The sequence below is a fragment of the Ipomoea triloba genome, chromosome 15 (assembly GCF_003576645.1).
Source record: "Ipomoea triloba cultivar NCNSP0323 chromosome 15, ASM357664v1".
Lineage (NCBI taxonomy): Eukaryota > Viridiplantae > Streptophyta > Magnoliopsida > Solanales > Convolvulaceae > Ipomoea > Ipomoea triloba.
This window is the reverse complement of record NC_044930.1, coordinates 9314122-9340826: the sequence shown is the minus strand read 5'-3', so window position 1 is coordinate 9340826 and position 26705 is coordinate 9314122. Positions and strand designations below refer to the sequence as shown.

Genomic DNA, 26705 nt, shown 5'->3' with positions numbered 1-26705 from the left:
GGGCCAGGTTCGGTACACCGCGAAATTTAGCGATGTACGATCAAAATAAATTTTCGCTGCTATGGGCTGATTTAATTAAATAGGAAATTCAAGAATAATAATATGGTGTCTAATAATCCATTTCCTAGGACAAACGGGTCCGAACACCAGCTTCCAAAAATTTTACGGTTCGTGACCGGTACGTACGATCGCAGCATATTGGGAATATTTATTAAAATAATAATGTTAGGAAAATACGGGGTATTACATAAGACCTCTCTGACTGGCAAGATATTACGAACACATCTCCATATGAAATTACGAACTTTCGGTGGAACTCTCATTTTCCATAAGTGCTTCCATGCAGTGAACAGTAAGTTAGTCTCCGGGACCAAAAGAGAATTCGTCTGAGCCTGATAGCCAAGATGAACAGAATACTGACCTCTCAAGTCACCCTTCCAATACCAACAATCTGAAAATAAAGGCGATATCGGAGTCTTAATAATTCGCTCAACATCTTGAGCATCAAAAACATCACGTAACAAATCCAGATCCCAATTACCATAGCGGTCTAACAGATTACATACACGGGTTTCTCTAAGTTGAGGTGCGCATTCTGTGCGTATATAAGGGTCCTCACTGTCAGCTAACCAGGGGGAACCCCAAACAAGTGTATCTTTTCCATCTCCTACTCTCCGAGCTACTCCATTACGAAGAAGGTCTTGACCTGCCAGGATGCTACGCCACAAGTAACTTGGGTTATTACCCAATTTCGCTTCAAGGAAATTTCCAGTGGGGAAGTACTTAGCCTTTAAAAGTTGACTTACTAACGAATTAGGAGAAGTTAGTAAGCGCCATCCTTGCTTTGCTAATAAGGCAATATTAAACTCCCGAAGTCGTTTAAAACCAAGTCCACCACATTGTTTCGGAACTGCTAGACGTGCCCAACTCAGCCAATGAATTGACCTAGTTGTACTCGAACCCTTGCCCTACCAAAACCGATTCATAATCTTCTCGATGGACTCACAAACACCGATCGGCAAAAGGAAAACCGACATGGTGAAAATTGGCACACCGATCGGCAAAAGGAAAACCGACATGGTGAAAATTGGCATAGCTTGAGCAACGGTTTTCAAAAGCACCTCCTTTCCTGCTCGTGACAAATACTTTTTCTGCCACATATTAATACGATCCCTGACCTTCTGTTCCACATACTGAAACACTGCCACCTTGCTCCGCCCCAAAAATGATGGAAGCCCTAGATATCGTCCAAAATCATTTGTCTGTCTCACCCCAAACACCCCTGCCACATAGCCACACATTTCACTGCTTGTATTAGCACTGAAAATTATATTTGACTTATCAAAGTTAACCTGCTGACCAGAGGCATTACTATTTGACTTATCAAAGTTAACCTGCTGACCAGAGGCATTACAGTAGCGCGTCAGACATCTCCTAACTTCCTGAGCTTCGCAATCAATCGCTTTGAAGAACAAGAGGCTATCGTCGGCGAAAAAGAGATGTGATATCGATGGTGCACCCCTAGCTACCCGTATGCCATGAATATTACCTCGCGCTTCTTGTTGTTGCAACAGTAAAGACAACGCTTCTGCACAGACAATAAACAAGTAAGGGGATAAGGGATCTCCCTGCCGTATTCCTCGGGTGGGCTTTACAGTACCAACTGAAGTTCCATTAACCATTATATTGTAAGAAACTGTAGACACACACATCATAATCAAATCAACCCACCTACTCGCGAAACCCAAAGCAGTAAACATACCAGCTAGAAAGTCCCATTCCATCCGATCGTAAGCCTTTGCCATATCGAGTTTTAATGCTGCCCACCCACCAATGCCCAACCTTTTCCTTTTCAAGAAATGTCCAACTTCCCCTGCAATAATAATGTTGTCTGTGATTAACCTCTCGGGAACAAAAGCACTCTGAGATGAGGAAATAACCGTATCGAGTGCCACCTTCATACGAACTGCAATAACCTTTGCAAGAACCTTATAAGCAACATTACACAAGGCTATTGGTCGGAGGTCTGAGACCCTTTCAGGAACTTTATTTTTTGGAATTAATACCACATTAGTATTATTAATGTTCAAGGGCAGACAACAATTATTAAAGCATTCCTTAACAAAATCAGTAAGGGCCATACCCACAACCGACCAGAAAGATTGGAAGAAAGATGGAGTCATACCATCCGGGCCCGGGGCTTTGTCTGGAGCCATAGCAAAAATAGCACTCTTCACCTCATCCATCTCAATAGGCTTTAATAAACTGGCATTTGTTTCCTGAGAAATTTTCGGTGTGACAATATTTAAGATCTCAGTATTAGAACTGGAGGAATGAAATATGGAATTATAATATTGTAATACCACTGCATGCATTCGTTCATCATCAACCCACTCGTCATCTTGGTTCATAATGCGATCAAGATTGTTTGATTTCCTCCTATGACTTGCGAACCGATGGAAATACTTCGTATTCGCGTCCCCCTCCTTCAACCACAACTGTTTAGATCTCTGACGCCGGTAAATTTCCTCCTGTACTAGCAATATTCGAAGTTCTTTTTCCACATAACGAAACTGTTGGACATCATGCAATAGTCGACTGCCCCGAAGAGCCTCAAGCCGCTCCCTCAAGTGCTGAATTCGACGACCAAATTTATGGAAATAATCACGCCCCCAACGCCATAACTCATTGCTACAGTTCTGCACTCTCTGCTGAAAATCCATAATTGTAGTTTGTCTCCATGAGGCTTCAACAATTTCTTTACACTGCACATCTAGGAGCCAAGCAGACTCAAACTTGAACTTTCTGGTAACCCTTCGCCTAGTTGTTCCTTTTAAATCCAAGAAAAGAGCACTATGATCAGAAGAAGTCGACACCATATTGAGGACAGTAGCATCGTTATACAATTCACGCCATTCAACAGTTGCCACAGCTCGATCAAGCCGTTCTTCCACCCAAGACTCGGTGTCTCTTCCCCTTTCCCATGTAAACCTGTGACCAACCATGCCTAAATCATTTAGGTGACAGTCCTGTAAGACATCATTGAACCCCAAGATTAGAGCATTAGGGTGTGGATGATTGCCTCGTTTCTCTGCATGGCTTGCAAGGTCATTAAAATCGCCAATGATAATCCAAGGAAGAGTAGACTGACCACTTAAATCCCGCAATAAAGACCAAGAATTTTGCCGTCTCGACCTTTCAGGATATCCATAAAAGCATGTTAAGCGCCAAGGAGATACCCCATCTAACGTGACCACGACATCAATGTGATTGTTGGAAAAACTTAACAGAGATGCCATACTCGCTTCTCTCCAAAATAACGCCAAACCTCCTCCAATTCCCACTCTGTCAACAGTGAACAAACCTTCAAAACCCATACGTACTTTAACTCTTTCTAGTTGCATCGAAGTAGCCTTCGTTTCCATTAAGAAAACGAAATTGGGTCGCTTTAAGGACACGAAGCCCAATAACTCTCGAACTGTCCGAGGGCCACCCAAACCCCGGCAGTTCCAGCTTAAAGTACTCATTTGGAGGGGCGGGTCTGGACCACCGGACCCGCCAAACACAAGTTATTTGAGACGTCGACCATACTAACATCAGCATTTTGACCCTGAGTATGTACTTGACCATCCTCCCGTCTTCTTTTCAACTCACAATGCATTGTGACTGTATCCTCCATTCGAACCGGATCAGAAGTTGGGAGAATAGCATTAGGAGACACACAGGAAGCATTCTCCGGAAGATCTTTAAGTAGCCACTTTGCTCCCACTGGCTTAGGAGGCCTACGAACTCCGGCACGTAGCCATGCACCATAAGGGTAGTCTTTAGGCATAATGTTCTCCTCGAATGCCTTACGGCAGAACCTATCAGAGTGCCCGATCAGGCCACAACAGAAGCAGAAAGTGTTTAAGCGTTCATACCTAAACATGATCCACTGAAACTCCCCATTCCGCATCCGTAACTTCATACGACGCTTGAGAGGTTCGTTAGTCTTTAGGGAAACCCTAATTCGAAAGAAACTGTTTTTCCAAGTGCCACCAAAATTATGTGGATCAGCTACTTTAAAAGTTCCCACATAATTTCCAATTTGCTCAATGAACTCAGCGGTAGCATACATCGTAGGAAGCTCGTGTATTTGAACCCAATAATCAATCGTATCCAACAGTACCTCCTCTGGTCTCACTCCTGGTGCAATTGGCGAACATATTAGAGTGTTATTCTCAAAGGACCAAGGACCTTCATCAAGCACCCTTTGCATATCACGACAGTGAGGAAACTGAAACACAAAGAGATTCTCGTCTAGAGGAACGATACGAACACCCATTACAGGCCTCCAAACTGAGGCCATGACTTGCTGCATATGCTCCACTTTGATGGGTCGATCCGTGAGAAACTTACCAAGTAGTTCAAAGTGGGTGATGCTGCCACTTGCTTGATCTTGAAACGGAGCGTCCAAACCACCATCGTCTTCTTCCGCAAGTGACAGAACTGCGCAGCTCTCCTCCAACGCATGCACGTCCATGATGCCGACCAGCAAACAGACAAGAGGACAGACCAACCAGCGAAACAGACAAAACGAGGAAGAATAGCAAAAACAACTAGCAAAAAACCCTAGATGGACATAGGGAGAAAACTCTCTAAGAAATCCTAGAAAGAGAGCCGCTTTCGTTGGTCAATACTCGTTTGTTCGGCGTGAGTTTTACAATATTGAATATGCATATTAATAAATACTTAGTCTAAAAATAATAGTATAAATAAATACTACTTTTTCGTTTGAATTTCTCCAAGTCTTTTAAATTTTCTTTTGGGTAGTATTGTCATTGCTTTTATCTTCAGTACTTGTTTTTTTTTATTGGTATTTAGTAATGTGTCATGTGCAATTGAGTTATTTGTGGTAGTATAGAAGGCATCGTCATGCAATGAGATTATGATGTAGGAAGTTGTGGATTCGTTGTGTTTGTATATACTCTAACATATTCGTGGTATATGTTTAACAATATGCCAACTTTGATTGGGATGAGGTTCGAACTTAAAGACGGTTTTTTTTAATTTATTTATTGGTATTTGGTAATGTGTCATGTGCAATTGAGTTATTGTGGTAGTATAGAGAGCATCGTCATGCAATGAAATTATGATGTAGGAAGTTGTGGATTCGTTGTGTTTGTATATACTCTAACATATTCGTAGTATATGTTTAACAATATGCCTAACTTTGATTGGGATGAGGTTCGAACCTAATACATTTCTTATAGAAATTAATTGGTAAGTTAAAAGCAGTCATTATACCGTGGACCATGCACCATGGCTGATACTGCAGTTATGTTGAACGGATGCTGCAGTTGTGTTGAACTGATACTACAGTTGTGTTGAAAGGGAACTGCAGTTGTGCGGAACAGAGGTCATTCCATCTATCTGGAACTCCAGTTGTGTTGAACTGATACTGTAGTTGTGTTGAACGGATACTGCAGTTGTGTTGAACTGATACTGCAGTATGTTGAACGGATGAAACGACCTCTGTTTCGCGCAACTGCAGTTCCTTTTCAACACAACTGCAGTATCCGTTCAACACAACTGCAGTATCACTCATGACCATGGTCCACAATGCATTGTGAACTATGGTCCACCGTATAATTTGCGAGTTAAAAGTTAACGGAATATTAACGGAGAAGAGAATATTTAACGAAAAACTTAATGGATAATCATATAATTAAGGATAAATTAAAAATTTCAAGGAAAAATATAAATCTAAACTATCTGAACCATCCATTTGATTTAATTATTTGACCGTCATTTTTTCTACCTATTATAGGCATAACTTCCTTTTGACTCTTATTAGTATGGTAGATAATAGATAATAAGATCAATATATAAATACAAATGATAATACTCCAAACATAATTTTTAAAAAAAAAACAGTAACATAAACACAGAAATTAAGAATTGTCTAATTATAAAAGTACTACTTTTTGAGGTATTTTTCTACTGGAAAGAATGATTTTTGTGGGGCTCATTAATTGGGCAAATAAGAGAAAGAAACGCACAATTTCGCGCGAAGGTCAGTATGTTGCGCCCAGCATGGCCCGTAAACACGACTTCTATTTTGCCTTTTTTTTTTTTTTTTTTCCACTCTCTTTTTGTTGGCACCGTAAAAATCAAAGAAAAAACACGACTTCTGTATTGCTCTTATTAGTTGTTATTTATGTGGTAGATGGAGATATTTTAAACAAAGAGCCACATTTAATTAATTAAATAGTGCATAGTAAATAAAGAAACTTTTTTTGACAAAAACTTATTAATAAATATAATTTATATTTATGTCTCTATGTCATTAAAAGAATATTAAATTAGTGCAATGACATTACTAAATTAAAATGTTGGACCTGTCCATAACTAAACTTTACAATAAACGCACAGAAAGCTTTCCCCACAAGAATGAGCTAAGCCAGAACCAATAGGAAAAATATTGTGTCAAAAAATATCGAAACAAGTTGTCTTAATCGAACCAACAAACAATACATAGGTTGTACTAACTAACAAGAAACATCTTCTGATTGTGTCTCAGTGATATATAAGTTGACAATTTTTTAATATACACAAAAATAATTTTAAAAAAAAATCATGTTGGTAGCTTGAAGCAATAAATTAGAATAACTGAATAAGATATAATCTTTTGCATTATTTAAAAAAAAAAAAAGAAAAGGAAAAAAGATAAGGGTCAAATAGACCCTCAAACTATATTGATTTGTGCAATTAGGCCCTTCAACTTCAAAAAGCTCTAATTAGACCCTCAAATTTATTATTTTGGAGCAATCAAACCCTCTAACATATTTGTGACCTGTAATTGCAGGTCACCTCGAGTTCCGGCGAACATCCGGCGAGTGAAGCAACATCGGCGACCATCGCATTCTGCCGGAAAAGGCAACCAGCCTTCTTCGACAGTGTAGCCATCTCCGTCGAATGGAGATGGTGACCAAACTGGAATCGTGCCAAATTTTTACTTAATTGATATTTATTGTTCACATAACAGTAATTCAAAATTTAAAATATAAGTAATCTCATTTATTTATTCATTCATGAAATCGAAAGTTTATGGTCTCATTTATTAACGCTGGTGTCACAACTAATTCTTAGTTAATTGTATTTTATTATCCTCATAACAATAATTCAAAATCTAAAATATCAGCAATCCCATTTCTTTATGCATGAAATCTAAAATCAAAGAAGTCCCATTCATTTATGAATGTGTCGCCAATTAATCTTTTCTTAACTGTTTTTTATTGTCCTCATTAAAAATTGTATTGATGTACTATTCCTTAGTTTGAATTATTGTAATTACTTCTTTTCCAAATTGTTGTAATTTTTGAAAGGTTATAACTGTTGTAATTACTTCTTTTTCTAATTGTTGTAATTATTTGAAAGATTATAACGAAGACTATTCGTTAGTTTGAATTGTTGTAATTACATCTTTTAATTGTTGTAATTAAATCTTTTCCCAATTGTTGTAATTACTTGAAAGATTATAGTGAAGATAATTTGGGATGATCTTAATTGAATTAGTAGGATAATTGATTTAATAATCATAACGTTCCAATTTTAATTTTTTGTGGGAGTTACATACTAGCATACTAGCTTACCTCTTTGATATCCTTTGACCAAAGTCTAAAATATTAGTAATCGCATTATTTATACAAGAAATCTAAAGTTTACGCTGCCTCATTTATTTATGCGAGAGTCGCATACTTAATTATTATTTATTTTTCGCATAACAGTAATTCAAAGTCTAAAGTATAAGTAATCTTATTTATTTATTCATATTCATGAAATTTAAAGTCTATGTGGTGCCATTTATTTATGCGGGTGCCACAACTAATTCTCACTTAATTGTATTTTATTGTCTGCCATAACAATAATTCAAAATCTAAAATATAAGTAATCCCTTTTATTTATGCATGAAATCTAAAATCTAAATAGTCCCATTAATTTATGTGTGATAAATTTTACTTAATACCATAAAAGGAATTCAAATTCTAAATTATGTGTAATACCATTTTTTTTTTGAATACTACTAACTCTATTATATTGCAGCATCTGTTTGAAGCACAAAAGTCAGTATTGATTCCACTAAGGCTCGAACCCACCACTTCCCGTATAAAGGAAAGAGTTTGATGCCACTAGACCACAAGGTCCTTGGCATGTGTAATACCATTTATTTATGGATGAAATCTAAATTTTAAGGAGTCCCATTCATTATCTGTGTGTCGCAATTATTTTTTTAATTGTTCTTTATTATCGTCATTAAAAATTGTATTGATGTATTTGGATAGTCGTTAGTATGAATTGTTGTAATTACTTCTTTTCTCAATTGTTGTAATTATTTGAAAGGTTATAATCAAGATAATTTGGGATAATCTTAACGAAATTAGTCAAATAATTGATTTAATAATTATAAAATTGTATGTTAAATTCTTTGGGGGAGTTGCATACTAGCTTGCCTCTTTGATATCCTTTGACCAAAGGTTATATTGGGGGTAATTTTGATTGATAAAACTTTTTGCAGACAACTAACAACTTGCAGAACTATTCATATGGATTCTCATTTTCTGGTCTTCAGAACACCAAAGATTCACACCCCAAGAAAGAACCACACTGAACTAAAGGCTGCAACTTTATTTATTCACCAAAACTAAGGAACGAAGTGGGAATTCAAAAAGTGAATGAATAAATCAATTTTAACATGAGTTCATTCTGAGAAAACAGAAGTGTTTATATCCACATTATTATAAACTACTTGTGTGTAATTATTTCCACATTATCTCACTGTAATAGTGAAAGAATTGAATAAAAAGAGATTGAACAGCATACCCTTTTGGCAAAGGTACAGAGACAGGACCAAAAAATTCTCCAGGACTAACAACTCAAACTCGAGCCAAAAAGAATGTTGCATTCTGACAAAAATGAAATAGTGCAGAAAGGCCAAACAAAGTCATGATGGTCAATATGAGGAGGAATGCAATCACCCTCTTCATAGATGTTCACAATGCAACTATTGGGGACACATGTTGGAGGCAAAACATGCCACCTGACCATCCGCTTAATCATTTGCTTAAAAATATACGTAGTACTTTTTATTTATGGTCCACACGGCTGTGTGGGCCATGGTTCTTGCAATAATGACTGTTGTTAATTTTATATCAACTTGGATTAGTTCGATTGATAGTTATGCCATGGACTCGGGTTCATTTTGCAAAGTGAATCTGGATCAAAATTCATAATTTATATACTAAATGTTCACAATTTAAATTTTAAACTTTTAGTATGTAAATTGTGAACATTTAGTATATACAATTGTAAATATTCAGTATGTAAATTGTGAATATTCAGTACGTAAATTATGAAATTTAGTATATAAAAATTGTAAATATTCAGTATGTAAATTGTGAACATTCAATATATAAATTGTGTATTTTTTAACCCGGATCCATATAATAATTTGCCCGATTCGATTGTAGGGCATTAATTGAAAAAACTTGATTTATATATTTACATATTAATCCCGAGTAGTAAATATATAAAATTTCAAGCAATTATCTTTTCAATTTCATACCAATTTAGGATTAATTCGGCCATTAACTAAAAAATTTAAGATATCTAGACTCAAAATCCAAAATTGAATTACACATTAAGCGCAAATTATATCGTGGACCGTGGTCCACAATGCATTGTGGACCGCGATCCACGATATAAGAACTGCACATTAAGGGTCGTACCAATTCCGATCGAGCTGTTTATACAAATTAAATATACAAGAGTACATATGCTATTCAAACAGTAAGGGTACAAGCTGAACTGCTTATGATGGCCAATGACTATCTGATCAGTACTTGTGTTCTTGCTTGAAGAACTAAAGCTTTCAAGAGATGAGGAAATTCTTCGTTTGCAGCGAGAATGTTATGGTTCTTCATTCCATGTGCTGGAGAAGAGTATTGGGGTTTATCATGGTTGACCTTTTCATTCTTTCCAACACTTTGTGGAGTTGATGATTCTTGAAATTGAGGGGGACGAAGAACAATAGGTTGAATTCTCATAAGCTCTGGATCAAATTTGTAGTTGTAAGGCAATTTGCTTTCATCCATCCTTCTAAAAGTAATCGAGATTCTGTAATGTGAGGAAGTAAGAAGGAAGATTAGTACCTCATAGACAAAAGAATATAAGAAGAATGCTGAAGTGATCTTTATTAATGATATTCAATGATTTACCTTTTAGATGAAACACGGGGTACACAATGCTTTGCAACATCAGCTCCATTTCCTTGTAAAACAAGCACCGATCCTGCATATTATAGTAATTCAAAATTAAAGTTAAATAAATTAATTAATTTTAACACGTGCAGAGATAGTGTATGTTCATATACTCTTCTTATAAGAGATCGACTTATATTTTCATAATTTTCACATTTCCTCATTACGAATTAGATAAAAAGAAAATATTAAATAACATACCCGACTGGCAGAGATACCGAGACAGGACCAAAAAATTCTCCAATGCCATGGTTAAGAATCTTCAAACTTGATCCAAAAACAATGTTGCATTCTGACAAAAACGACACAGAGCAGAACGGTCGAATAAAGTCGTGATGGTCAATATGAGGAGGAATGCAATCTCCCTCTTCGTAAATGTTCATGATGCAGCTATTAGGGATACATGTTGGAGGCAAAACATGCCACCTGACCATCCGCTTAATCATTTGCTAGAACACAGCAGGCAACGGATCCACTTCTTCATCTCTGATTATACCAGGAGGATTGCCATTTTTGTCCTATCACAAAATCATAATAATATACGCCTAATAAGATAAGCTTCTAAAAAAAATAGATAATAAGGAATATGAATAAGAAGTGATTTTACCACTACATAATTGTATCAACCACCAAATTGAATAATTGTGCGCCCTTTTCGCCCCATCCATTTCTTTGGTTCATAATATGTTCTTGCTGCAAATTAAAGAGATAAACACACTAAGTAAGATATAATCATCAATACCCATTTTCAGAATATCTAATTAGTTATTAACATTGCTTGTATACCTCTAAGCTGCCCTTTCCTACCCAATTGCTGATACTTGTACACGCATTCAACAATTTTCATTTGCTCTTCTGCGTCGAAAACCCCAGTATGTAATTCAACACCTTCAACCACATTTACTATTTTCCCATCCATTCTCTCCTAGTGAACAAAGTCCTTCTTCCTCTTCACTTGTGCAAATCTCATATGTTCTTTCTTCTCCTCATCATCTATCCGATAACCCCTTATCTTTTACCCAAGACGATGACGTTAGTGCCTGTTTGTGATTTATTGTTGCCAGCGATGATGCATCGGAAATCAACTTGTTCAATGGATTCCGGTAGGTAGGTTCAATTATGGGTGCATGCAGCACAGTAGCTTTCTCAGATAGGCTAGAAAACGATATCTCACCGAATTGAACTACAAAAATTTTTCAAAAAAAAATGTTAGCAAACAGTTAGAAACCATGCGTAGAAAGGAAAAAGAGCAAATACCAATTTTGGTCCCTAAAATATTAATAAAATGACAGTTTGGGTCCACATATTTAATTCATACCAATTTTTATCCACTTTAAATTGGTATTTGGTCAAAGGAAAAATAGCCATGAAACATAACCATGAACCAAAGAAAGAAATCAGAGAATTTTCGCTTACTGTTTAGCGTGTCCATCGGAGCTTTGAAAGGAAACCTACGATACGGATGCTGAGTTCGGAAGTTGTGACTTCACTTGTGAGGATGCAATCTTACCTGGTCGGAATTTATAGGAGAGAAGTTGGCGTAACCTTAAACCTGTTGGGAATAGAAGTAGAAAAAGAATGCTGGACCTAAATTCAGGAAATATATATATAGCCGTAAAGGTGTAGATCAGAGGTTTAATTCTCGCGGGATTACGTCAATCTAGTCAAGTATGCGTCAGATTATATATTTTTATTATTTATATTATTATTATCAAACAAAAATTGGTGTCGTGCGGGTTTTGGGCTGGTCCCGTGCTACGTCCGAGTGAAGGCCTTCATATGGTCAAATTATTTTACAGGTCCAATATTTGAATTAAAAATTACTACGTAGTATTTAATATTAATTTATATTTATATGAAATACAATAATAATTTATTGTGAGAAATGATTGTTTTCGTCTGTAACGAATTTTTACTTAGAGGTGAAGCGGGTCGCAAATTATATCGTGGACCGCGCATCAAAACAACATCGTTTTGATTAATGAAAACAGATTGATGAATTCGCGTCATTCACTTTCAGTTCATATACACTGCAGTTACATTTCAACACAACTGTAGTTACATTTCAACACAACTACAGTTACATTTCGATATAATTACAGTTTCATTCGATAATATAAAAACACAAATGTGAAACTGTTATTCAGTATCAGTTCATATACACTGCAGTTACATTTCAACACAACTACAATTACATTTCGATATAACTACAGTTTCATTTGATAATATCAAAACAAATGTAAGGCAGTATCTTTTGAGATGAACTGTAGTGTCAATTACGGAGCTCCGTCTCCACTTACTAAAATGACGTCGTTTTGAAATCACGGTCCATAATGCATTGTGGACCGTGGTCCACGATATAACGACGGGCAAGGGGGCCTTCATTTCAGTAGTTATTTTATTAGATAAGATGATGGAAGAGTATAAATTAGAGTTAAATTGTCAAATAAGCACTTAAAGTGGTCGGAATAATGCAACTAAATTTATTAAATAAAAATCAAAAGCTCTATTCAGACTCCACATACAAAGTGAACAAAAATATACAATTGACTTATTTAACAGATTAACAAGAAGTAAAAACTAAATTTACGGTAAACTAATGCTAAATTTAGGTCCATAAGGAAGACAACTGGACAATGTTGCCTTTGCCAACCTCTATCAAGCATTTATTTATTTATTTATTTATTATTGTTATTATTATTATACTTTCTCTTTCTTTTTTTTTTTTAATATTTAAAATAAAATCGTAGCTAGCTAAACTAAGATTACATCAAATGACAAATCAATGTAAACTCTAACATTGCAAAGCATATTATCTTGGTTATTTTTAGAGGCATAAATGAGTCAAGCAAACCGCTAAGTCAAAGCTCAGCTCGAGCCGAACTCGAACAGGCTTGTTTTGAAATCGAGTCAAGCTCGAACTCAAATATTTTAGGTTTGTGGCTCATCGAGCTGCTCGCAAGCCACTCAGTCAAAGCTCGGCTCAAGTTTAGTTAATGTTGAGCTTGGGCGAAATCGAGCCAGCTTGTTTCGTAACTGAATTAAGTTCGAGTTTGAGCCCACCTATTATTTATCGAGTTTGAGCTTAGCTTGTTTGCAAGCCTAGTTATTTTGTAACCCTAAAACCAAAGACACTCTTAAAAAATACACAATGAATACAACCTAGCAATAATTTATTATCAAGTCACATATACTGTGGACCATGGTCCACAATGTATTGTGGACCATGGGTCATGGTTGATATTGCAGTTGTGTTGAACTGATAATGCAGTTGTGTTGAAAGGATACTGCAGTTGTGTTGAATGGGAACTGCAGTTGCGCGGAACAGAGGACGTGTCGTCCATCTGGAACTGCAGTTGTGTTGAAAAGATACTGCAGTTGTGTTGAACGGATACTGTAGTTGTGTTGAACGGATAAATGACCTCTGTTCCGTGCAACTGCAGTTTCCTTTCAACACAACTGTAGTATCTTTTCAACACAACTGCAGTATCAACTATGATCATGGTCCACAATGCATTGTGGACCATGGTCCACGATATAATTTGCGCATTTACATTTGTTAATTTGTTAAATAAGTCAATTTTAATTATATATATATATATATATTGCACTATTTTGACTATTTCTAAAGCTTATTTAACATTTCTTCTTATAAATTAATAGAGTGAGATATGCCGATTGAAGAGTGGGAATTAATGTTTTTTGAGTGTTTGAGGAGTTAATAAATATCCTTTTAGTTTTTGAGTTCGATTGCATTGTTTGGATAAGAATAGCTTATTTGATTTTTATTTCAAAGAAAAAGAAGGAGAGATAACTTCATTTATATAGGGATGAGCATAATCCAAAAAAAAAGGTCAAATTTTCGACGGACTTGAAACCCGATAACAATGTCGGATGGATATCCGTATCAGATTGAAATACCGATCCGTCGAAGGAATAAATATCGTGTATTTAAATTCGATTTGGATGGCGTAAAATTTCACCTGATCCATCCAAAAATTCGATATAGGATTAGAGTTTATGTATGCATTTACTATACGATGTCATATAGTTAACCTTGCTCCTAATGAGACTCTCTCGTTCACATCCTTAATCCTTTCCTCTCTTAGTCTCTTCTAGACTCTTTTATACACCCTATAATGTCTAATAATTAATAATGTGCCCTAAATTCTCATGAACTATATATTGCTCCCTCTGTACAAAATCATGTGGTGCTCCAGAGAAGGCAGATAGATCTTCAGCACTACTATGGCTCTGCTGGCACCATCGAAGGGAGTGGTGATATCAGTGCCGGTGCTTGTTCTCTCCGCCGCGGCAGCCGCAGTCTTATTCTTCTTGCTCCTCTCCTCCCTTTCTTCACCTTCATCTACCTCTAATTGCTCTTGCCCTTCCGTCCCGGACCGCACTGCCTCTAGCGCTGTCACACCGGGGGAGCGGATCTCGGCGTCGGCGTCGGATATTGAGTGGGCGAGGGAGCAGATCGAGGCCAATGGGCTCCATATGAAAGAAAATGTGCTCCGAAAAGGGATTAACCCTCGTACACGCCAACAACAGCTCCAGGATCTGCTTCAGTATGTCTCTTTAACCTTCTGTCCGTATTTGTCTGCTGCATATATTATGCTTGTTTGATCTTCTTATTCGCAAAGTGAATAATTTTTTTTTTTTGAAAGATGAAGTGCTATTTTATCATTTACGGAACTGTTGAGAATCATAACAGGAAGTATTTTAGAGTGCCTTTTAATTTGTTTGAAAATGAATCAATTAGGGAATATCTGGTGGCTAATTAACAAGTTATGAATGCTATGTATATGCTAATAGGTCGGTAAGTTCACATAGATCATTGTATTGGTGGCTTCCTTACTATAGGAGAATTCTAATTTTTTTTCTCAAGACTCTATTAACTTCATTTATCTTCTATATGCTATTTTGAATTATGAGAACTGAGAAGGCTTACAATAAAGAAATTTTTAATGTTGGACTGTTTAATTGCAAAACTTGTGGATTTGAAGTATTTTCCTTTCAATTTTTATGTTCCCTTTAGCAAATCATAATGCATTTGAAATCAATTTAGTCTTGAACTATTTTAGAATATTTTTTAGTTTGTTTATGAGTTAATCAATTAAAGGAAATTTTGGTGACTAATTAGCCAGTTACACATGCTGAACTGTGTGAATGGTCAGTAAGTTCACCTAGATGATCGTGTTGGTAGCCTCCTAGTTACTAGGGAACTCTCTGTTTCTTTTAGAGGCTATTAACTACATTATTGTTGTCTAAGGAACTTGTTACTCTTAAAAAAAATCCAAGAAGTTATTATACAATTGATTTTAACTTTGTTATTCTGAGTACCCACCCTGACATATTTCTCTGGTTGTGTGTCTGAATATTTTAGCATATTTTTTAGTTTGTTTATGAACTAATCAATTAAAGGAAATTTTGGTGACTAATTAGCCAGTTACACATGCTGAACTGTGTGAATGGTCAGTAAGTTCACCTAGATGATCGTGTTGGTAGCCTCCTAGTTACTAGGGAACTCTCTGTTTCTTTTAGAGGCTATTAACTACATTATTGTTCTCTAAGGAACTTGTTACTCTGAAAAAACAAATCCAAGAAGTTATTATGCAATTGATTTTACCTTTGTTATTCTGAGTACCCACCCTGACATATTTCTCTGGTTGTGTGTCTGAATATTTTACTTTAAAACTATTGGCATTTAGGGTTCTTTTAAAAACAACTCTTTGGTTTTTTGTAAGTAGGTGTTTATTTTGTTGTAAACTTTTGGATGGATAAATGTAAAGATGAGGCTGACAAAACTGCATTGAATTTTGTTTTTTTGGTCTTGTATTCATATTAAGATTGAAGGAGAAGAATGACAGAAAGAAAGAGAACAAACTTTCACAACTAATTAACTAAATATTAACTTTGTTTAATTGAGTAGAACAAGAAACAGATTACATACTTAGAACCAATAATTATTTTCTTCATTGTTTGCTATTTGACTTCTCATTTCATTCATTATTTTTTCAAATTGAATCTGCCTCTTCCAGTAGGAAAACTGGAAATCTTATTTAATTCCTTGAGCAGTTGAGCTAATTGTCAGAAATCTTGGTGAACTTTGTTATCATTTTAAGGTTCAAGGGAATATCACACTATGAAGGAGAGGAAGCGAATAATCACACTGCTCTCCCTTGTCCTGGTGAGCTCCTTGTAGAAGAGCACCACAGCAATTACGGGGAACCTTGGGCTGGAGGGCGAGATGTGTTTGAATTCCTTGCAGAATCGGTTCATCTAGCTCCAAACTCCAAGGTTCTGGAGATTGGATGTGGGACTCTCCGTGTTGGTTTACATTTCATTCGGTACTTGAACCCTGAAAAATACCACTGCCTTGAAAGAGATGAGCTATCCTTAATGGCTGCCTTGCGGTATGAGCTTCCATCCCAAGGTTTATTACCTAAACGTCCTCTTATCATAAGAGGTGAAGACATGGAGTTCAGTAAATTTGGATCTGGAACTATCTATGATTTGATATATGCAAGTGCTGTTTTCCTTCATATGCCTGATAAGCTTGTATGGGCTGGGTTAGAGAGACTTGCTGATAAATTAAAACCTTTAGATGGTCGTATTTTTGTGTCACACAATATAAAGTTTTGTTCAAGATTAGGAGGAGACGAATGCACAAAAAGGCTAAGTAATCTTGGCCTTGAGTATCTTGGGAAGCACACTCATGATAGTTTTCTCTTCAACCACTATGAGATTTGGTTTGAATTTAGGCGTTTCAAGGCTTAAGATGGATAGACAATCAGGTGGAGATTGATAATTTGTATTTCTGAGGAAGCAATTGGAGCTGTGTTCTCATCCTGTTCTCATTGTTCTTTCGATTCATTCTTTCATTTATGAGGAAGTAAACTTGGTGTTGAGTATCTCGGGGAGCACACTCATGATAGTTTGCTCTTCAACCACTACGAGATTTGGTTTGAATTTAGGTGCTTCAAGGCTTAAAAATACATAGACATTCAGATGAAGATTGATAGTTCATATTTCTGAGGATGCCCGCAATTGATCAGCACTCAGAACCATCTGCTCATCTTGTTCTCATTCTTTACCGGAAACATGACACGTATGCACTGTTTTGCGATGTACAAGTGAAATGACAGATTTTTTATGGAGAAGCTTAGTGGTCATTAAGTTGTAGTTGAACTGTAAGAGTCTGCTCTGAACTTACCATGGAGAATGTTATTCACCATGTCATCACTGTATTCTAGTTATATATGCTAGGCAGTTAGACAGTTATGTCATAATCACATCGTAGCATGCCCATATGTGTAACTTTCTGATGTATATGTGAAATTCTATTTAACAAAGGCTTCTGTTATATATATTCTTCCTAGTTCCTACGCATTGTTTCAATGACGCATCAGTGGACATGTACTTGAAATAAATGTTCGTCAATGCTTTGTACTTCCAAGCGGAATACGGTCTGCCTTGTTTTATTTCATCATAGTTTTTTTTGTTGTATCCTGAATAGACCTTAATAATGCTTTGTATTATGACACCATAACATTTTTAGTATAATATATATCATATGAGTCCACCTCTCCCCATGAGTCCGTGTAAATAAATTTATGTGTATTAGGGGTATATTAGGGATATTAGGGGTTTGAGATTCTTGTTTTGAATTACTCTGTGCGTTTTATCCGGATTCTTATCTCATGCCTCATCACAATACGCGATTATTACTAGTGATTATTAATTTTAAATATAATAAATTAATTATAATAATGTCATAAATTAAGATGTAATAAAAATAATATAAAATATTACCAGACTACATCAGTTAATATATTATGTTACTATTACATTGGATTAGATTAGATTATTGGAATAACAATCCTATAAGGACTAGAATAACTTATTATTTACGGAGTACACTACTATATATACATATACACATTCCACAAACGTATCACGCAAGCAAATTCTACATAGGAAACTCTCATATATATATATTGATATCTGATCTATTGCTAATATGGATGTCCATAAGTGATTCTGATAAGACCACAAAGATTATGTACGTGCCCACAAAACCTAGGAGTTTCACTAGAAAATATTGTTCACGATCTAACGAGACATTGAAAAAGCGACAGGAAGTATTAAAATGGCAACGCTGGTTTCAGAAGCTTAGCCCCGAAAGACGAATGGAGATAATAGGAAAGTTAAAGTACTCGAGAGATTACTCTTCTTTGTTTCAAGATCACTCATCTTGAATCCCCATTCATTTGCTTCCTATCCTTTACGTGTAAAAAAAGTTGTAGAAATTTGAACTATTACCCGTAATTTGTGTCTTTGAACTCTTTCATAGCTGCAGCGTCTGTATTCTCGTTTTCTGGCAACTTGGTACCGTCTAATTCCACGCCTACAAATTCAATGTTCCTACAGTTATCTTATTTTTGTAATGTAATAAGCCTATTTTTAGGCCATTGTTTATTCAATAACATCCTCGCATAAATTTCTTTCTTCTTTTTATTTTATGTTTTCCTTTTAAGCCTTGTTTACATACGAAATCAGAGCTCATCATTCAAAAAACACAAAAATTCATATGACACAATACTTGTACATCGATCTGTACTATGATATAAGGTGGTACTATACGTCGGTGGTGGTGAAGCTTGCAAGATTTCCCTTGGAAATTATAGTTGGAGAGTTTTATAAGATAGAATTTAGTTTGTTAAATTTTTACTGTATTCTTAGATTTAATTGTTATCCTAATAATCAAATAAATACAGATTTTTTATTGTATATTATGATCAACTAGTCATATAAATTTAGTTTTATATTAATTTTCCTTCCATCAAGCAATAGCTTTCAATCAAAAACACTTTCAAGTGTCTAATCTCAATGTTTTCCATGGTTTTTATTTTGGCATTTGGTGTAGTCTATTGGCAATTTACTTTATAAGGGGCAGTGAATTTCAGGTGTTTTTTTTTTTTTTTTGGCATTACCATGATTGTTTCGGTATGCCGAGATTGCTGACCGGTAGATTTTGTTCGTTCCTAATCGAGGATGAGTTAGCAACATATTATGCTAATTTACAAGCTTTTCGCATCCACATGGTTTGAGGGGGAGTGTTAGAAATTACAATTAGAAATTTTTATAAGGTAGGATTTAGTTTGTTGAGTATTTTACTATATCTTAGATTTAGTTGTTATCATAATAAGCCTTGACTTTTTATTGTACGTTATGATCAGACTAGTCATATAAATTTTGTTATTTTTATATTAATTCTCCTTCTATTGCTATTATTGCGTTTCTAGTGGGTTATATCTTTAGCCACCTATCGGACTAGGAAAATGTCTTATGCAATGTGGGGTGAGCAACCGAGTTGATAGCTTGGCCATATAGGTCCAAACATATCCAACACCCAAGATGATGTAGAGCTAGTACAATTATGCTCAAGTGATCTTTTATTGATATGATGTCATATACTCATATAAAATGATCATGGAAGACACAAGAAAAGAGGCCACGTGCAATTATCTCATTTGTAACCATTATATTTATATACTGTAATTCTAGAATAGCAAGTATAAATACTATTTTTGTAACCAAACAAAGAAGGACGCTCCGAATACATTCCATTCTTAGCTTTGAGAGCGCTGAGCTACCCAGCCTTCTTCTTCAATATTACTGTTACATTGTTTTCCAATCTTTCATAATGCAACCTTAAACCCAACCTATGATTTTAATTATGTTGAGGCCATAGTGTTCATATTTACACTAACATAACCCTTGAAACATTGGAGACAAATAAACACATCACATTTAAGTAATGACAATTATGATGGATTAAAATAGTTAATATTGAGTAACAAATATAATTAAGCAACTAAGTATAATATTTTTGGGACTATGGATAGATTTCAATAACTTAAAGACTTCATATAATTAAATATACATTACATATCTCTTATACAATGACAGTATGATACAATGAAAATACTAAAGGATAAGAGAGGGATGCAGTCGCACATCTCCACTTTTTAGTTCTTAATATTTTATAGGTAAAAAACACTATAAATTAAAGTTCTTTAATTTCTTAGTCCTTTATATATGAGATAATCAGATAATAGCTTATGACTATAAATTTTCTGAGTTATGATTCTCTCTACTTTGCCGAGACATCGCCGGCGGCCGGAGCACCAAAACGGAATCGTTGAGCGCCGCCCTGAGCGGCGTAGAAGTTGTACTTTCCGGTTTGCAATCCACTAGGCTGCTTGTGATCATATTCTCCATTATTCTTCCCAGTGGAAGGCTTTACCCACCAGTTCTTGCGACGGTAATTCAGTTGGGTCATTTGCGTGCGAACCTTCTCGAACAAGTCTTGTTCAACAATGTTGTTGGTGCTGGGGTCCACGTTGTCCTTCATGCTTAAGAAGCTTTCGCCGGCGGCGGGATAGCCGCCGTGATGAGCGTACGACGACGACGGACGATGAGAGCCGCCGCTGGTGGAATTTCCGTCCATGTGTCGCTCCATGGCCTTGAAGGTGTTGAAATTTCCTCTATTGTTCGTGAACCCATAACCTGCCATGGTGGTATTGGTCTAGGTTTTGAAGGTTTAACAACTTTTGTCTTTTGGTTTTTTGTGGTAAGTTGTAATAATGACAACAGAATTTGGGTTTATATAGAATAGCGATACCTGCGGGTTTCGTGGAAGCTAAGATATTGTTGGCCAATTATACCATGGACGGTAGAGTCTACTTGGTAAACCCCGATTCAAAAAGGTTCGGTCACACTCGTGTGAGATCGCCTCACGAGTCTTAATCCGTGAGGCGAATATAGTCAATATAATTTAAGTTATAAAATTCAATCAAAGACCAACTCATAATATTAATTATGATCTAAATTATGTTGACCCGATTCATCTCACGGATTAAGATCCGTAAAATAGTCTCACACAAGTTCTTCTCATCCAAAAATCATCTTCAAGTTCTGTATCTGACACATTATATACTTGTAGTTAATTGGTTCGGTATCTATAAACAAATTAAAGACACATCACATAGTGATTATAGACATATAACATAATAACTACATACATATAACTTGTTAACTGTAGATATATAACATGTTAACCAGCATCTTATGTGTAATTAACATATTATATACCTGTAGTTAATAATATATTATCATGTTATTATATACTTTCAGTTTGTTTACAGTACAAAAATTATTAATTACAAGTATAAATTATGTTAACTGCATACATATAATTTTTAAACTAAAATTTACAAAACTTGTTCAATAGTATAACAATTGGATATTGTTACTTAATGGTATTCAATAATTTGGGGTATCTGATGCTTTTCTATCTCTAGGTAGCTTCACTTGTGGAATCTGGACTCTCTTTTCCGAAAGTACAATATTCTGCATCGGTACACATGCCATGTTGCGCTGGTGAAAACAGAATCACATAGACCTAGTCTGCAAGACATTTGTACTACTATACGTGTGAATTTATGCTAGGTTGGAACACTCTTTACAACAGTGTAGATTGTCGGATAACTGTTGGAATTATTTTCTAGCCTGTTTGATAGGGAAATAATGGAACTAGTGTTGGAAATTTTGGCATAAATTGACGGGTCATTTTGACTATTGAGCCATTATTTTGCGCAAATTATATTGTGGACCATGGTCCACAATGCATTGTGGACCATGATCATGACTGATACTGCAGTTGTGTTGAACAGATAGTGCAGTTGTGTTGAAAAGATACTGCAGTTGTGTTGAAAGGAAACTGCAGTTGTGCGGAACAGAGACCGTTCAACCGTTCAACACAACTGTAGTATCATTTCAACACAACTGCAGTTCCAGACGGATGACACGGCCTCTGCTCCACGCAACTACAATTCCCTTTCAACACAACTACAGTATCCGTTCAACACAACTACAGTATCAATCATGATCCATGGTCCACGGTATAACGACTGATTATTTTGACTATTGATGCATTATTTTGAATGGCTCCACATATTTCAGAATTAGAGTGGATTAGCATTTTTTCATTGTTTTACCTATAAGTATCTCAATTTACGCTTAATTAATCTTAATCAATCTCCTATTTTATTGTACACTTATAAAATCTAACTCACACCCTACTCTAATTTGAGCCATAACTTGAGGTCAAGTAATCAACCTCTTGTATTAGTCACAAGGGCAAGTGGATTAACATTCTGCAAAGTGAAGAAATGAACTTTGTATATTTATATATTTAAAATGGTTAATAAGTGATGAATTAGAAATTAATTCTTAAAGAGACTTGGAAAGGTTTTAGAGAAATATTAATCTCACTCATCATGAAAAAAAAAAAGCAAAATACCTCACCTCAAACATCGGCCTGGTAGGATGGTGGAAGAGTGAATATAATCATGGTCACTTACTGACCTCTAATTAGTTCGTAAAATATTTATCTCATGTTGAAAAAGAATGTAGCTTAGGTTTGGACAAGCATACATATATTTTTGCTAATTTTAAAAAAATGTAAAATATAATATGTTATTGGCCTTGTTTCGCATTCAACGGTTAGCGAAATTTGCGTTAGTGGATAGCCGATTTGACCAACGGATTGTATTGGCGGTTTGTAAAAAAATATTTGATAAAATTAGTCGTTTAATGTTAACGGTTAACTGATAAAAGATACAAAAAGGCATTCATAATAATAGTAGTATTAACAACAACAACAATAACAACAACAACAACAACAACAGAATAACAATAATAATAATAATTTTTTTAAAACAAGAGGGTGTTGAGCTCTCTCATTAAAAAGAAATTAAAGCTCAATGCCCCTTATTCACCCCTGCCCATCTGATTCGCACTTTGAGTGGGCAGGAAAAGAGAAGCCTCCGGCTTCATTATTTAAGAAGCCTCTGAGGCTTCCCTCAACACCAAAAAAAATCTTTTTAAAACATTCAAGGCGTTTTGGGCTTAAAAACGCTGTAAAATGAAGCAATTAAAAAAACAGTGGTTTGGAGTCAAATTCTTGCTCCAAACCGTTGACTACTAAACAACTTCTCTAATGATTTGACCAAGTTAAACTACTAAAGATGGTCAAATTTACAAAAAATAAAAAATAAAAAAAATTGATGAATCAGCTGTTAACCAAACAAATCCATTAGAAATCTTACTATGAGAACTACTCTCCAGGTGGGAACTTGTGGCCAAATTCAAACCATTGATTACAAAATCTTATGGATGAGAATTCAAGTAAAAAACAAGCCGATCATTTTTATAAATATTGTAATTTTTTAAAACAAGCGTAAAGTGAGCCTTGATGCATGGACCATGCTATAACAATTGGTAAACAATTAAATAGGCCAATTCCTGTCATGAGCAGTACATCAGATTTATGCATTTGATTGTATATGCATGCATTCATTTTGATAAACACGTAGTTTGGATTTATTCGAATGAGAAATTTGGACGCAACAGTATTATTAAAAAAAATACATGAAACAGATTATTAAATTATTCTATTCAAATCCAGACCAGAATCTTATTCGTCTACCAATTTACCGACCTTATCATTTGACTTGGAAAGTTAGTCTTCAGTAATTGTTTTGATCTTTGTAGTGTAAGGCTCTAAGCTGAGTACAAGACATTAAGACATGATTTACTATAGGCTGCAATTCGTGAATAGTATTTCTTGGTATATTGGAAAGTCAAGAAACAACCACAACAAGAACAAGATATTAATAGGCTTAGATATCTACCTCTACAAATCTAATAAGACCCAATAATAAAATTAAGCCCGTAATGGAAACTAAAAATGTAAAAAATATTAGTGTAATTGTTTGTTGAAATAAATGTTTCATATAATTTTGATTTTAGTAAGAGTTAATTCCAGCAATGGTCCCCCGAGTATGTTGATTTTCTACAATTGATCATCGTCTTTTAATTTGGACAATTTTGACACTTGACTATCGAATTATTTCCAATGTTAGTACCTCTGTCAAAAGCTAGTTAAGTGTAGGTTAAATGAAGGGGTAAATTAGTCTTTTCACTTGCATAGTGTATAATTTCTTGTCTTTCTCCTTTGTATATGTGAATTTGCTCCATTCTCCTCCCTTTCCCGACACATGCGTTGTTCCTCATCCACAACCACCGCCGTCCACTGTAACTACCAGCGATGGAGAAGCCGACTTCTTTCCCATGGGAAGAAGAAGAAGAGCAGAGAACGGTGCCCGCCCTAACTTGGACGTCGCCCTCACTGCCTTGCTACTCAACACGAATCCGAAAATCCCCTTGCTCACTGCTACTCAACACGAGCGGAGAAGTCGAAAATCCCCTTGCTCACTCACTGCCTTGCTACTCAACATGAATCCGCTCCGCCGAAAATCTGAGAAACCGGTTCGATTGCTCCGAAAATCCAAAATTTTGTACAAATTGCAAATCAAATTTCGCCGAGTCCGCAAATCAATTTCTGTGCAAAAATTGCAGATCAATTTTTGGAGATTTCTAGATTGCTCGGTCACAATCTGCGAAAATCTTTGTCGCCGGAAATCGCTCCGCCGCCGCCGCCCCAGATCCCCTACGTTCACCTGCTTAGTCCTCATATTTCTCTCTTTTCCCATTTTACCGACTTTCGCCGCCGATTTGGATCCCGTATGAGAAGGGACGCACACAGGATCACCGCCCTCAACGCAGGATCGGAGCTCTTACAATGGCGGATCCTTTTACAAGCGGCACTGCATTTATGATTGTAAATCCATGTCTTATACGCCGGTTTTGCAAGCTGGATGGGTCGGAACGCGATTCCTCTTCCGTCATCCTGAATTTCGCGCTCAGGTCTGCCAGGCGTGTGATGGTAGGGATTACGAAGTTTTGGAAGAGTTCAGTGAGTTGAAGGCGGTGGTGTATCGACGACGGTTTTGCACCCTAGAACACTCGCCGCCGCTGGGTCCGAAATGTGACTGTCGAGTGTGCCCATAGTAACATCGGATGTTCACCGGAGCCATAGCAGGTGGAATGACTAATTTACCCCTTCATTTAACGTCTACTTAACTAGCTTTTGACGGAAGGACTAACATTGGAAAGAATTCAATTGTCAAGTGTCAAAATTGTCTAAATTAAAAGACGATGACCAATTGTGAAAAATCAACATACTCGGAGGACTATTGCTGGAATTAACTCTTTTAGTAATTTTATATGATTTTCCATCTTTACCATTTATTATATTATTTTTTTCTTAAATAACCCAGCATTCCGTTAGTATAAACTTTAGTAATGGAATATTTCGTTAACTATTTATTATTCTTAACATACTCATTGATTTCTATAAGAAAGATATTAGGTTTGAACCTCATCCAAATAAAAGTTGGCATAATTGTTAAACATATACTACGAATATGTTAAAATGTATTAAAAGAATACAATATAAAATTTAACATAAACATTGGTCAAATAATTAGCCCGACGAAATATATAGCATTCAAAGTTGAGCATCAAATAAAGATTATAAATAATGAACCTTGAAAATCATTTTCTTGCATTTAAAAAAAAACAAATTTCAGTTTTTTTTTTTTTTTTACTTTTTTTTGTTTAATTAATCTTCTTTTGATTATTTAGAACAAGACTCAATATTTCAATTATGCTTTTGCATTAATGGGAATGATTTATGTCATTATGGTATTAATTTTTTGTCTGTATTTCTATATGGTACAATTGTACATGACTTTACATTTGTCTGTATTTCTATATGGTACAATTGTACATAACTTTACATATATTGTATTATTATTTTTTTAACGGACAAAATTGTTATTACATCATTGTTAGACCTACGCGACCTAACTACAAAGTTGTTGATAATAAATACAACTACATTTGGACTTTAAACAATATGACCATTGTCCAAAGAATTGACAATGTTGACATCCCACTAGCTCCAATTGAATAGGTTTACACATCATTCTCAAAATTTTAACAATGCATGAAAACTTTTAAAGAAATTTGTAAGTTAATTTTTACTATATTATTATAACAATATATATTGTAATCATATATTTTGAATTATTTATTCACATCGTCCTTGACAGAAATTGTAGCAATTGCCATTAACGTAACAAACCCCAAAACAATTTGTCTCAACAACGATGGAAAATAAAAGAAAAAAAATCAATGAGTTCATTGTTGTGGATGAAAAGTAAGTACCTCATTCTATTACTCTTATTAAATTAAATAATTTAGTAGCTACAAAAATACCAATACCAAAATCGAAACAAAAAAAAAAAAAACTGAATCGAATCCCGAAGTGTCCACCCCTACAATTGACAATGATCAGATTCATGTTTAAATTTTGATAAATTTAAAGGACTTTCGTATTATTTTCAAAAAAAAAAAAAAAAAAAAAAA

General features: G+C 35.4%; 1 protein-coding gene and 1 pseudogene across 1 annotated transcript; one reads left to right on the top strand and one right to left on the bottom strand.

Annotated features, from left to right (window-relative positions):
- Positions 1–9866: 9866 nt before the first annotated feature.
- LOC116005655 lies at positions 9867–11730 on the bottom strand (annotated as a pseudogene).
- A 2746-nt stretch (positions 11731–14476) lies between these two features.
- LOC116007663 lies at positions 14477–17693 on the top strand. The gene is made up of 2 exons (XM_031248398.1): positions 14477–14869; positions 16427–17693. The coding sequence occupies exons 1-2, from the start codon at positions 14547–14549 to the stop codon at positions 17079–17081; spliced, it is 978 nt and encodes a 325-aa protein (XP_031104258.1). The 5' UTR covers positions 14477–14546; the 3' UTR covers positions 17082–17693.
- Positions 17694–26705: the final 9012 nt, after the last annotated feature.

Bases quoted from the DNA above. Each gene is read 5' to 3' on its own strand.
- LOC116007663 (XM_031248398.1), top strand. From the start codon at position 14,547: ATGGCTCTGCTGGCACCATCGAAGGGAGTGGTGATATCAGTGCCGGTG. The intron at 14,870-16,426 runs GTATGTCTCTTT...TATCATTTTAAG, and splicing joins CAGCTCCAGGATCTGCTTCA to GTTCAAGGGAATATCACACT.